The sequence below is a fragment of the Amphiura filiformis genome, chromosome 17, assembly GCF_039555335.1.
Source record: "Amphiura filiformis chromosome 17, Afil_fr2py, whole genome shotgun sequence".
Lineage (NCBI taxonomy): Eukaryota > Metazoa > Echinodermata > Ophiuroidea > Amphilepidida > Amphiuridae > Amphiura > Amphiura filiformis.
This window is the reverse complement of record NC_092644.1, coordinates 9,316,016-9,331,087: the sequence shown is the minus strand read 5'-3', so window position 1 is coordinate 9,331,087 and position 15,072 is coordinate 9,316,016. Positions and strand designations below refer to the sequence as shown.

The 15,072-nt window shown below is 36.2% G+C and overlaps 2 protein-coding genes across 28 annotated transcripts in view; both read left to right on the top strand.

Moving 5' to 3' along the window:
• Positions 1–2,123, top strand: part of LOC140136902 (voltage-dependent calcium channel type A subunit alpha-1-like) — a 471,089-nt gene extending 468,966 nt beyond the window's left edge. For all 27 annotated transcript variants that reach the window (XM_072158531.1, XM_072158544.1, XM_072158537.1 and 24 more), the window contains one exon: positions 2,018–2,123. The gene's annotated coding sequence lies outside the window, so the exon portion shown is untranslated. The remainder of the gene's footprint in view (positions 1–2,017) is intronic.
• Positions 1–15,072, top strand: part of LOC140138369 (uncharacterized) — a 30,626-nt gene that overhangs the window by 1,932 nt on the left and 13,622 nt on the right. The window contains exon 2 of the mRNA XM_072160276.1: positions 2,018–2,123. Coding sequence (XP_072016377.1) covers positions 2,018–2,123 — 106 coding nt within the window. The remainder of the gene's footprint in view (positions 1–2,017; positions 2,124–15,072) is intronic.

Sequence of the window (15,072 nt, the reverse complement as noted above, 5' to 3'; positions counted from 1 at the left end):
ATGGCTCTCCCCCCTACCTTCAAATTCTGGAGCTGCCTTTGTAGTTTGTGATAATAATGATACAACACATTGAGTGTTACATTATAGATCCTGGAGTCTTCTCCATGAAGATCCAGGAATTACTGGTTACATGCAAGCCCGGGGGGGTACTCAAGTTTGGTTTTGGTAGGGACGTGCCGCTGAGATTTTGGAAGTAGACCCATAAATATACCAATTTTTCAAGAAATTTGGACCCATTGATATACCAAAAGTCAAAATTTTTGGCCGAATTTACCCAAAATTGTCTTAGTTTTTACAAATTTTCCCAAAATTTGGCTAGATTAAGGAAAAATTGGGGTGTTTTCGAAAAAATTGAGAAAATTTTGAAAAAGGACCCATTCATATACCAAAATAGGCTTTGAAAAAGGGGTCATTGATATACCAGAAGGCTGAAAATGCTACCCATGTTTAAAACGTCCCAGTATGGTCATTTGTACTGAGTACCCCCCACCCGGCATGCAAGCCCCAAATGTCTATCATTACAAGGCCTTGATAACAATACAAGCTACTGCAATGCCATAGATGGTGTAGTCCTATTATAGAGGTCCTGCATGCTTTTTTATCGATTGGCTCCAAACAAAGGATTTGAACCGTGTCCTTCACCGTAATCATGGCGCAGTGCAGTCCATTCAATCAAATGTTGTCATCAACCTATTTGATCGTAGTGTATTTGTTATGTGTGTGAGACAAACTGTTGCAGTAGATTGCAATCATGCTCTTGTTGAATGCATTTGGGGTATCAAAATGCGCTTTAATAAATCATCCTTCTTTCTATGTTGAAATATTGTAAAAACAATTATTAGTTCTGAAGCTATAAATGTTTACCAATACTTTCCATTTACTGCATCAGTTTCAAATAATGATATTCTAAAAATTCAATTCATTGATTACCCATTGGTGAATGTCCATTTTAACAGAAGCACCAAGTTTGTGCAGCAGTGCATATTTATTACATTAATAATACTTCATGGAAATGAGAGATTCTGATCTTGTTCATAGCTGTAAAAAAGGAAGTTGTATGTTTGGATAGGAAATGTCTTGTATTTATCCTGTTATGTACAGTTTCTTGACCTATACCACAAATAGTTGAATGCGGTGGCCCGATATTATTGGGGAGAATTTGGGGAAATTAAATGAGCTTTTCCGGAGTGAGAGTGAAATAATTTGCTAAAAATAATTTGACCTAATTATTTTCATTTCTGATTATTTGTATTTTGGAACATGTAAAAAGCTAAGAGGCTGTCATTTTTATTTTAAAGATGGGGTCCCACATATGCATGGGGGCATAATTATTTGACATATTTAATTATGGGGGGGGGTAAAATTGTTAATACAAAAATGTGTGATTTTTGAAGCTTACTTTTATCAAATATAATAGTATTGAAAATGGGTAATTTTATTAATTTACATTGTAATTAGAATGGGAAAAATCAAAACATTTAACTCTTTTGCAACCCTCCAAAGAAAATGACAAATCTCAAAAGTTATAAACCCTACAAATGGCATAAGTGGAAGTAATATTTATAAAATCAAAATCTGAAATTTTACATCAAATTACTAGTTAAACTTTGACCGTACAAACTTTTTTTTGAGGCAGGTGTATTCAGAAACCATACAAACATTTAAGCATAATAAGGTATAAAAATATGATCTATTCTGATTATTTTTGCAAACATATTTTGAAAATTTCTGAATTAATTTTTAGTCAAAATCAATCAATTTGGGCCAAAAAATGGCTGATTTTCGGAAAATTAAAAAAAAAGAGTTATCCAAAGTGCAAACTCTGGGTCAGTGACCAATTACATTTGAAAAACTTACTCCCCCGAAGATTTCCAAAATCTTCCACAGGGGTAGTGTGGATTTCAAATGAAATAGCCAATTAGTTTCCTGCACATGTCAAAAAAATTGCTATATGTATAAAAATCACAGTTTTCACAAGTTAATTAACCATATTGTGTTTTTTCTCATCATGTCACAGTGAAAAATCCCCTGACAAGCACCATAGAGACAGACACCACGACAGATACACAGACGTACCCAGGGAGTCAAGAAGACGTCCAAGAGACCACCCAGAAAACTCTAGGGTAAGTTGGAAAACAATGTATATTGGAACCAGCGAATGTAAGGGCTATTGTTAAAAGGGATGAAATCAAAACTCGACCGGCGGTTGACTTGCGGTTCCGTCCGGTTGCCATTGTTTAGAACAATAGACTGGTGCGGATATTTGTGAATTGATGAGGGGGACTTTATTGAAGTGCATATTAACGAGAACAAATCATTTTTGCCTATTACCAGTTGATCAAAGTATACAAAGTACAAGAAAACTGCACAGATATCATCTATGAATGGATGAGATGGACGGAATCTTTTTGACACAAATTTGCATCAAACATTTTTATGATAGCACTGTCACTTAAACATTTACTGATGCATAAAATGTGTTTATGGCTTTGGCACTCAACAATATTTTTGCTTGAGTTAAGTTGATTATTATGTGGATATCACCATACTCATTAACTGCATTTTCAATAATGATTTTTGAGATACCACATGCTACTAGTCCCCACAAATCCCCAATATTGGTGCCATACCTCCAAAACAGATTCAATTGATAGATCAGCTTTTTGAACATGACTTATTACCAGCAGGTGCACAGATGTAACGATTCTGGATTTATCCAGAAATTAGGATCTGAGGCCATAAAATAAAAAAATTCTGGATATTTTTGTAAAAAAAAACTTTTTGGGGGGGAGGAAAATTTTCATGATTTGGAAGTACCTCAGTTATTTTTCTGCAGGTGCAATAGACATTGTTATGATCAATGGAATGTGTACATTTGTCTTATAGTGGTAGCATCGATTACAGCATTTGGCTCTTCCATTTTAAATTCACACTACCTCTGTGGAAGATTCTGGAAATATCTGCCACAGAGGGAGTATGAATTTCATATGGAATGAACACTTTAGGCAGCTCCATTTTAATTTCATACTCCCTCTAAGAAAGATTCAACCTTAATCTTCCACAGAGTGAGGGTGGGTTTCAAATGGAGCTTACCAATGTGTTCATTCCATTTGAAATTCATACTCACCATGTGAAAGCTATTTCCCAAATCTTCCACAGCGGTAGTATGGACTTTAAATGGAATAGCCCAGTCATAGCTCCTCACAGATATTGCAACATATAAATATTCACACTTTTTGTATTCCTACCTAATAAGCGCCACCACACCTAATAAGTGCCATCTACAGAATTTACCGAGTGGCAAATGTCTAAGCGCTCCTTTTTCAGTTCACCTGTACAAGTAAATTCCATCAAATATCTGAATAAATTTATCTTTCGAACATAATACCCCCTGAAAATGGCTGTGTGAAGCGCCTGGGGCGCTTATTCAATTTAATATGGTACAAAAGCAAAACTGTGATGTTTTTCTGTTGAGGACATCACACAATAACAAAGTCTTTAAAAGAATTTTGTCATGATTTGTGAACCTTTTATGATGCCCTAATTTCAAGAGTTAATTCTTATCCAGTAACCACCCAACATCATATATAACCTGATGAAAAACATATTCAGGAAGCTTAAGTTGATTTTGTTACTCCTCCCCAGACTTATTCAAATTCCCAAGTACTAACTTTGCTAATAACTTATACATAGATTATTGTGATTCGGTATTTTTAATAGTTTCCCATGTCTGCTCTTGAATGTGTTTGTGGCAGACATAGTATAACACCAATAGGATACTAGTATCATGTGTTTATCTTCCTGCCATGGTGAACTTGCAAGCGGCTGCCCAATAAGTCACAAGCCAAACTTTGATCAAAATGGAAGAAGTGGGCTGCATTCAAATAGTTATTTAATCTCACAAAATTCTCATTATGTATATGTGATGCGATCAAGCAAAATCAGTCGGAACTCGGCAAAAATAAATTTTCAGTTTCCTATAGGATAGTAAAACGTATTTATAAAGCTGGATTTTGCAGAAAATCCCATTGAAATTGAACAACCAGTTCCAAAGATATGAGCAATTAAAGAGTTTCCAAAACAATAGGAAACAAAAGGAAAAATGTCCTTTGTTTGGCTATATCTCAAAATCAATATTTCCGAGTTCCGACTGATTTGGCTTGATTGCATCACATATATTGTTACATTGAAAAAAAAAGGAAGAAACAGCAGTGCTAAAAATGGCTATTCAACTGTTATCCATACACCCCTATGGGACACATGACCTTAATTGTCTACAAAGAGGGTATAGATTTCAAATGGAGTCACCCATTCAGGTAACCCCATTTGAAATTCACAGCCCTGTGTGGAAGATCAAGGTCATGTCTTCCATAGGGGGTGTATGGATTTCAACTGGAATTGCCCATTGTATCTACCATGTTGATGTAAAAGTGGAAATTTTCACGCTACATTTATTTTCGCGTTACAAGCTTCTATCGCGAAAATAGTAACGTGCGAATATATTCCTTTTGTGTATAGGTCAAGGTAAGGATACAAGGCCGGGAAACCGTTAAAAATTTGCAAATCGCAAAAAAATAATCGCGCAAAAATTTCCACTTTTACAGTACATGACACCCCAATTTCAAACCTGTTGTAACCTTTTGTCCTGGTAGACCAGAAATGGAAATTTAAAAAAAAGCCTTTTTCAAAAGTTTGAAAGGTGAAAGGCAGGGTCGTAGCAAGCGGGGCGGCCGGGGATGCCATAGCCGCCCCACTTTTGAGAAATTTGTTATGTTTTACTTTGTATCTTTATTTCAATGTGGGCATATATTTGTAATTTGGCCACCCAACATTTGTGATGGCAGCCCCACATTTTTCAACCTTGCTACGGTCCTGGTAAGGGTATAGATTCAGTTTGGCTTCACTATGTTACTGTCAAAGAAACTAGTGAAGATTTACATTTGCTTTGCTTTAAAATTGGAATTCAAACTTTACAGGTGGAATTACGTAGATTAAGTTGTGCTTTGATTTGCTTCAGGTTATATTGCATTCCAGTATTAAACTTCCAGGGTCCAAATTTACACAGGTACTGCTGCATTCTGCTCTCACTCTGTCTCTCCCTTGTGAGAATCTCTAACATCCCCATCAGCCAGGGACACAGTTCTGTAACAATATTAGCCCCTACACAAAAGGAATGAACTTTGAATTATGATGGGTACCAAAACTCATACCCCAGAACATTCTGGTCAGCTTTTGAACTACACACTGTCTGATAGAGGTCACTTGATTATGTATTTGGAAATGAGTTTAATTTTGCTTATAGTGTCTCGGTCGAACAAACAATCATCTTCAACTGAGATTGTAAGATTTTGTGCTATAGTTTGATTTAATGATGAAACTGAAAGTTGATAACTAATTTTGGAAAAACATCAACCCTTAAAAGTTGGTAACATGCCCTCCCTCATGCATGTCTGATATGCATTTGTTAAACATGCAGAGAGCCCTCTGCTCCTGTTTTCGGCAGGCCTGTAGCCAGGGGGGGTGCGATGCATCCCCCAAATTGGCAAAAGTATATAAAAAATCCCAAAATTTAAGAATTTGCGAGCGTAGCAAGCCAAAAAATTGGTTTTAAGCTTTTTTGGTCAAAAAAGGTCAAAATTTAGGGAAAAAAGTCCACTTTTCACAAAATTGCCCCCGGAAAAAGTCCACTTTTTCATAATCAGCACCCCCAAAAAAAAAAAAATCCTGGCTATGGGCCTGGTTTGAGGAGTCAAATTTTAATGTTATTGTACAATTTTTTATTGTAAAATGTATGTATTTCATATAATTAAGATCAATTTTTGGCTAGACTTATAAGCATTTGATTAGTTTAGACATGAGTGAAATAAATCATATGAAATTATTACCAGGACCTTTGAGGACATTTCCTTCAAAAAAAAGTACTGATTTTCAACATTCTTTACAGAAAAAAATTGATTTAAAAAAAAAACTGATTGGCATTTATGGATGCATTGCAAGCAATCCCCCCTTGACTACGTTCTCTGGACAGCCCCGATGCATTGCAAGCGCCCCCTTGACTAAAACTCTGGACAGCCCCATTTTGCTTCCAAGACCTAGGTTTCAGCTTGCCTTAGTCCCCTCAAAAATATTAACTCCCTGAGCACTACCTGCCGATCTAACATGGCCTCTGATTGGTCAATTACATGATATCTTCATTTTAATCACCAATCAGAATGGAGCTTTGCAAATAATTCACTCCATTTTTTTATGTGGTGAAATTATTCTAACAATGTTGTTGATTGGTCCAATTGATAATGAAAACTTCTTTTTGACCAATCGGCAGGTAGTTCTCATGGGGTTAAATTTGCACACAGATTTGTGATAAAACAATCCTTGCCCTCATCTCATTCTCTTTCCTAATATCATCAGTCAAGCTTTATTAGGCTATTCCAGAAATTAATGACACCCCCCTAAAAGAAGACATGAAGTTTGTACCATAAATTTTTGGGAATTCCCAGACCAAAATTTTATGCCCCAAAATGGGAATTCATTTTGACAATAAAATGATTAAAAAATTGGGAATTCCCAGTGTCCCTAAAGAACTTAGGCAAATTTTTTGCCAAAATTTTTGGGAATTCCTAGCCTAAAATAAAAAGGTGTCGTTTTTTCTTGGGAATTCCCATGTCTTCTTTAGGGTTGTGAAAATAATGACCTTTTTTTTGGGGGGGGGGGGATTCCCATAGCAAAAAATTGTGAAAATTTTGGGAATCCCATGTTTCCTTTAGGGGGGGTGCCTTTAATTTCAGGAATAGCCCATTATGCTTGCAGCTATATTATTGGCAAGCCAAAGTCATCTAAACATTGGTTAACAATGTTTATGTATCTATCCAATCCTAAGTCAATCCTACTAGCAAATAGCCAGCATTCCACTCTACCTGGGGCAGGTTGCCTCGGCCCACAGCCACCAGTAAAGAAATTGCCTCTTTGTTCAAGATTTAAAGAAAAAAAAGTTTATAATACTTTTAAAGTGAAATTATAAACTCCTTGTATATTTACAAATTAAGTACATTACCACTTTAAAATGCTCGAATGTAAGTTCATACGTGCTGGTAATAAACAATTTCTAAAAGTTTAAACTGACTTTCAGCACAAAAATTCACTAAAGTTGAATTTTCCATGTGTGACACACATCTTCATCAGAAGAAGTCCTTAAAATTTGAAAATGATTACTTCATTTAGAAACAAATGAAGATTGGGAAAACTTGGGAAAGTCCAGATGGAAAAGTAGAACTGATTTAATGAGATGTGTTCTCATAGAATGCAAAATGTGTTCTCACAAAATTTATAAAATTTTAAATTTGTGTGTTCTCATAGAATGCAAGATGTGTTCTCACATCTTACAAGATGTGTTCTCACAAAATGTGAGATAAGTCACAAATTTTAAAGTTTGTATCATGGAAAGTTTTTGTAAATTTCAAAGTTGGTGTTAACGTTTGTAGGTGTTTGCTGTAATACGAAAATGCAAACTTAATACTAATTGCAAAAACAATTCCTATTTTCTATCAATTTCAGGAAAATTGTCAGCGTTTTAGCTGATTTCAGCATTTTTTGTTGTTGTTTTTCAGCTTATTTTTGAATCAAATTCACAAAAAATGGTAAAAAATCACGATTTTCAGTGGGTTTTTTTCCAAGACCAGTTTTCATGCCTGCAATTTATCAAACCTGATGTTGAGTTGTTTTCAGCCCTAGCACTCATTCCTTATATTAATACAAACAGGCCGGCAAATGTTACTTTAGGTCCTTTACCCGGTTAGCACCAATAGTAGGTCACTTTTGTTTAGACTCGATCCGATTAAAGAACAACCTATTACCCCTTCCCTTGATCTAAAGTAGGTCATCAAGCATCATACGATCATCATCATGGGTTGCTGGGAGAGAGAAACAGATAGCAGTGATGCCAATGCTGCAGTTCAGGTGCTGATTGGGCTACTTGAAGAACATTTGCCACGGTTTAGAGATTCTTGAAACAGATAGCAGTGATGCCAATGCTGCAATTCAGGTGCTGATTGGGCTACTTGAAGAACATTTGCCACGGTTTAGAGATTCTTGAAACAGATAGCAGTGATGCCAATGCTGCAATTCAGGTGCTGATTGGGCTACTTGTAGAATGTTTGCCACGGTTTAGAGATTCTTGAAACAGATAGCAGTGATGCCAATGCTGCAATTCAGGTGCTGATTGGGCTACTTGTAGAATGTTTGCCACGGTTTAGAGATTCTTGCCCCGACTTGCTTGAAATTATTAGACTGGCAGAGGGGGACTTGTCTTAGGAGTGTTTGCACTAAACTATTGAGACCAATAAAGCTGACACACAAGAGGAATGATATTGGTTTTACAAAGGAGATCCAAAGGCGTTATTTCGACCCCAAGTGCATGATTTTTCTCAATCGGGGGAAACTCGTCTAAAACTTTGATACATTATTAGCCATAACATAAAAGAAGAAGAAGGGTTTGAATTAGGGTTATTATCAAACTGTGTTTTCCACACAATGATTGAAATGAGAATTATAATTGCTGAGTTTTATCGCTTTAGTCATAGCATTAGCTTATATGGGGTAGTATTTTATCAACATTTGCTGATCTAGAATCCTGGCCTAGATCCAGATCCTTGCAATGTGTGAGCCAAAGGATCACAGACATGGTCAGTACTTTATAAAGACCAGACAGTATTTTAGACCAGTGGTAGCCTATTAATCCACAGCAAGAACGAACCACAAATATTTTTTTGTAACTACCTGTACACATCCGCAGAAAAAAGGTGTAATAAATTCCCAGTTTGATTCCACTATAGATCCAGGAATTAGCACAGGTGGGGCTGGGATCTTAGGGTCACTAGATACAAACCTGCTGTTACTATGACGATTCCTGCGCTCAAACTCAGCGTTAGTAGAAACAATTAGACAAATTGATGGCATAACTGATTAGTGGAGTGAGCGAGTGAGAAGCAGTGGCACATATCCTTCAGTGATATTGATTTCATCTGTGTCTAGACCCAGCTTAATGGGCTGAGACGGTATCTTACGCTTCCCATGATGCATTTCTTCCATTTCAATCATCTGTATTGATTTGATATCCAGTGCAGCGTGTGTTAATCGTGACAATGAACAGAGAACATCTAGGGCTTGCAAATTTTGTTTATTTTATCGGCCCATGCTTAGCCAGTTTATTCTCAACATAAAACAAATGGAACCTGTACAAAGTAATAGGAGTGTCATTTGATGAAATGAGGTGATGCATCATGTTGCAAAGGATTCTGGGAAGGATCAGATATATTCTCTGCTTCATGGGAGAAAACCAGAAAAATACAAGCCCTAATTGGTATGTAATATTGGCATTGTTAAGTACTTAAGGTTAGATATTATATATATCTTAACATCATAGTAGAATTGTGTGTGTATCTTAAAACATTATGTTGGAAATTTATTGGGTTATTTTTTTATTTTTTTTATTTCAACAATGAAGAGAATAGGTTATATGAAATACGTTATGTTGAGCCCAAAATGGAAGTACACACATTCCTCTGTATATATATATATATATATTTATATGGACATTACCATGATATACTTAGTGAAATTATTGTTTCTGATATTCCAAAATTTCAAAAAGACCTATATCTTTCCCATTGCCTACTAATTAGAGGTTAATAACTGCGCATCGGTTATTTGGAGGGCATTGTGAAAAATCTAAACATTTTGTCTTTGGAACCGAGGATATTCCGAGGTCCAAAGCAAAATGTTTAGATTTTTCACAATATATATTACCGATGCAAAGTTATTAACCTCATTCATAACCGTCACTTTAACCTCTTCACCTTAAAAAATAACACAAATTTTTGCTCAAAAGTTTATAAAAATAGATGATTTTTACATCTTCCCTTTCCAAAAATCGATCAGGCTAAAACAGAACGACCAATAACAAAAGTGCGTATCACAATCTGTGCAAATATGGTAGCGCGCAATCCATATATGGCAGCCAGCGCGCACGCAGTTTGCTTCACGCACAACAACACGCAAACGCCTGTCAATTGTGTGCGATCAATTGTGAGATATTAATGACCTCGATTTGCGTTCACATTTTCACAAATAACAAAATATGATTAGATCGCACGCATCGCGTTTATTAATGAGGTTATGAATAGTTTGCAATACATCACTTTTATTTCCATTCATAAATATTAGTTGACCTCCACCCTAGGAAACTATTGATAGCCAGACTAAAATAAAGTAATAGGGACTGGGTTATAGGGTTAGGTAATAATATGCCCTACATGTCTAGACCTAATAGTAACAAACAAACCTATAGAAAAACTGGGCAAGGTATGCTAACAAACTTTTAGGACTGAGTCAGACTTTGAACTACCCTGGACTGGCACAATATTTATTTGCCTAATATGTGGGCAAGTTTAAACGGCTGATGACCATCTCACCCAGGAAGGTTCAACCCTAGTACTACGAAGTGGGCTTGTACCAATCCCCAAAATTTTTCATCAGCATGTTTATGCCCCAAACAATTTTAATCCCAGCACCTTCTCCCAGTGGTAGGACCGACCACCAAAAATGACAGTAGAGAGGGGTTGGTGTGAGGACCACTATCTGTTTCGACAGTAAAATCCATGATTTTCATTTTTCGCTCTTGTAAAATTGTTGCAAGAGTAATCAACTAAGGTAGTTGAAATAATCAGTGGCGGCGCCAAGAATTTTTTCGGGGGGCATTGGGAGGGCAAAGTGAATTTCAGGGGTTGAAATTGGCAAATTTTAGAAAAAGTGGAAATTTACGTGATTTTGGAGTTTAATCAAAAGTGGGGGAGGCAAGAAAAATATTGGGGGGGGGGGGAATCCCCCCGTAGCACCGCCACTGGAAATAATCATTTCCTTCCTGAGAAAATCATCTATTGTGAAAATGGCATGTTTGTAGAATATTTAGCCAAAAATCAATTTTGTTTAAACTTTTGTACATAGCCAGAATTTGCCAATTTTGCGAGGGCACCCTCACATTATGATGTCAAGAGCATTTATATAGGAGACTCATCATAGCTATTGGTACCATATATAACGGTATATGATATTTATTTTGTTTGGGGTTGATTTTTTTTAAAATTAGGTCAGTGTATTTTTAGGGCTCCTCAAGTTACAAAATCACATTACTATACTCAATATAAATATAATACATTAATACATCTGTGAGCATCATGTTAGCCCTACTAGTATAGGGCCTTTTGACTCCCGGGTTTTGACTGTGGTGATCCAAAACCATGCTATATCATAAAACCTGGCTATATCCAGAGAACTGCTATTCAGTGACTGCTAATTCCCCAGAAAATTTTCAGGTAGAGCGGTCACTGGGTTTTTAGCCATTCTCGATATAGTGTGTTTAAAAGGCCCTATAGTAGGGCTAGCATCATGTACTGCCAATCTGGATCTCATTTGAACTAACTACATGAAATTTTAAAAGGCCTGATTTTGGTACTGGTTGATGAAATTTGACCAATTACCATATTATTCGTCAGTTTGGTATACTTTTCACCCAAAGTCAAGATAGAAGAAAATTGGCAAAATTTTCATCTAAAGACCTCTACTTTGTTTGCTTTTTAAAGCAGACCAACGTAACATGCTGGATAGGGTCACAGTATCCTATCTCTCAGTGGCGTAGCCAGGAGGCAAAGAGGGAAGCTGCCCCCCCCCCCTGTGAAAAGTCTTTCCTCCCCCCCCCTCCTGTGGGATGGTGGCTGCCCTAATATTTCAGATTTTTAGGCCTTTTTTTGTACTTTTTAGTCCATTTTGACCATTTTCATCAATGTTTTCCCCTTCCCCCCAAAAAAAAATTTATCTTTCCCCCTCCTTGCCCCGGGGGGATCACTCACATAAATGGTCTGTACGCATGCGTGACCAAAAAAACAAGTAAAAGGGGGTTTTTTTGACATTCTCCAGACAGTGTTTAGTCTAAAAACAGTGATTTTCAAGAATAAGGGTAGTTTTCTGAAACTGGACAACTTGTTTAGGGTACATCATTTTTCAAATTTTTGCTAAATATTGAGTCCAAATTGAGGTCTATACATTTGTTGCATTTTCACCAGCCAAAACTCATTAGGGGTAAATTCTACACTAAATTACCTTATTAAGGGCTAAATTTGCTGGTAGGGTAAAACTCATATAGGGGTGTTTGAAAACAATTTGGTTGGTGCAAACACTGTCATATTTGAAATTGCTCCTTGCCCACCTTCTGAAAAAGTGCTGACTGTGCCACTGCTATCTCTGACATTCCCCAGACAGTGACACACCCCTTGTATGCAAAAATGTCTAAACTCAAGATGTACAGCATTTTTAACAACTTTCTTGCTTTAAAACTCCAATATTGCAACATTGTTAGAGATTGAGGTCTATACATTTTGTCTATTATATTTGTTTTGGATAGGATTGGTATTGAACAATGGGTACACGTTTTGCATAATGAGGAATGCTATTATTTACGGAGACAAGATGGCAAGGTCTTCTGACAGAGAGTGTCTAGAATGGGAGGGACATTGTTTTTGTTGTGGTTTTCTATTAAAACCTCGTTATCATTCTGACCAAATTCATTCTCCCAAAATATAATTCAGAGTGCAAAAAATGTAAGATATACACAGCAATTGATTATCAAAAGGTGGAGAATGTGGGGTGGGGGAGGGCAAAGTTAATATCAGAGTTGAGGCAAATGAAATTTTGCCCATTTTGTAAATTTTGACTGGGGGAAAAGCCCAAGTTTTGAATTCGCCCAAGCCCATGTCCACCTGGTGCTGCCATTTGAAAAGGTACATCAGTACTCTGATAACATAAAATAAAGTAAAGAAGAATAAAGAAAATGGATATACTGAACAGGTATATTTGGCCAAATTTTTATCAAAGGTCCAGGGTTCGCATCCCTTTTTTTCTGCTTGACAGCAATTTTCCACGCATAGATCCAGAGGGGGGGGGGCTGATGGGGGCACTGGCCCCTTCTTTGACAACTAAATCATGCAAATTTAGTCTAATTTGGTATTATATTAGTCACTTGTCCCTCTTTTTTACCAATTTAAACACTTGGCCCTCTCTTATTAGAAAATCCTGGATCCACCCCTTCAATTGTCTACCTATAAATTGTAATTCTTCAGACAACACAATGACCGAATGATTTTGTTTGTGTGAGAATGAATGAGAGTTGGTTTTATTCTTTGTTTTGGATACCTATGGATGGCATGGTGATGGTATTATTTACAGAGCCAGGAAGGCAAGGACACTGGCTGGGAGTCACAGAGACAACAGACCAGTTAATTTGGTTGTGGTTTTTCCTTTTGTCTAGTTTTAAATACAACCCTATGTCTGGATATTGATGTGATATTAAAAATACCATTTGAGATTCTCTCTTGAAATCTTGAAAGTGTATCAAACTTTTGATAAAGAAAGAGTGAAATGGGCAAATGTTAAATGTTCGGAAGATATCATGGTTGGCAGACTGACTAAGTTTTGATTATTTCTGTTCAAAATTAGCGTAAATTTGCCCAATTCTGAACAATTTTTGCACATTTTATTGAAGAGTCTGAACTTTTTCTAGATTTGGGGGAAAATTTTGAAAAATAACCACTAAACCACCCCATCTCTAATCCAGTTTTCTGAAAAAAATATATCAAAAAGGATGAAAATGAACCTCAAATCTGCTACACACCCCTCACCCACCTTTCTAATAAGACCCCCCCATAATAAGAAGAAACAAAATCTGAATACTGTTGGGATATCCCATACAGGGCAGCCCTTTTCATGTGACATGACAGTTTGTTCATTTTGTGAGGTACCATGTTTAGTTATTCCATAAATGTATTTTTCACATTATAACAACCTTATGGATGGCTTATGGTCAAGCTTTATGATAATAGCGAGAAAGACTGAGTCTCTTTGTTCCCTGTAAGAAACCGCAATCAGTGCATGCATAGCATGGCTTGTCACGCAATATACAGGCTAAACATGTATGCCCTCCAGACAAAACAAATTGCCCTCAGTTGGAGTGTTATTGAGCCTAAATTTAAGTGAAAATAGATACATTTAAGGTCATCCAGAGGTCAAAGGACACAAACACATGCTAAGTTATGCAATCCCTTCGAATCCCTTTGACAAGTAGAGATAATAGTTACCTTCTACAATTTAAACTTATGCATTACAATTATTTTGTTTCAAGTTTGAAGAATTTTCAACATTGTTTTATCTGCTTAAGGTGGCTTATGAGAATATTTCTAGAAATCAGGAAATGTTTCAGATAAAATGCTCTGGATCATGTTTCAGATGAAATGCTCTAGAGCATGTTTCAGATGAAATGCTCTAGAGCATGTTTCAGATGAAATGCTCTAGAGCATGTTTCAGATGAAATGCTCTAGAGCATGTTTCAGATTAATTGAATAGTGCAGAGCATGATGAAGTTGATGGAGAAATAATTGATATATGTTTCAGAAGCAGATATTAAAATCAATTGCTGTAAAAATGAAATGCTCTGTGCATTTGCTTATCATCTAACTCAGATTAATTGAAAAAGATATTAAATAATTGATTTTCAGAAAGGAATCTGTGTGCATTTCTTACCATCTAACTATTGAAAAGATATTGACTGTTTTGGAATCTGGTGCCATCCTTGTTCCTTCCTTCCCCTCTGACATAAGATGAAATCAGCATGTTATGTCAAATGTTATTTTATCATGTGTAAATAATATGAAATGATTGTGTTAATATTGTTAAGTTACGGCTGATGTGGGTGGTGTTTTTTTTCAGGACCCACATGTGATTTGAAATGATGAAAAATGCTTGTTTGAATTAGTGCATGATAATTAAGTGTGACATGTTTTACTCTTAATATAGGTATCAAAATAGAGAGAATAAGTCTGAACCAAACTTTGTTTGTGCCATTTTAATGCATTTTTCATGCCATTTATGTACATTTCTGAAAAATTTTAAAAAATTTACTTTTCACACCAGCGTGAAGAGAGTTAATATAGGTATTACACAAACCAACTGCAGGTGCCAATTGAATGATTG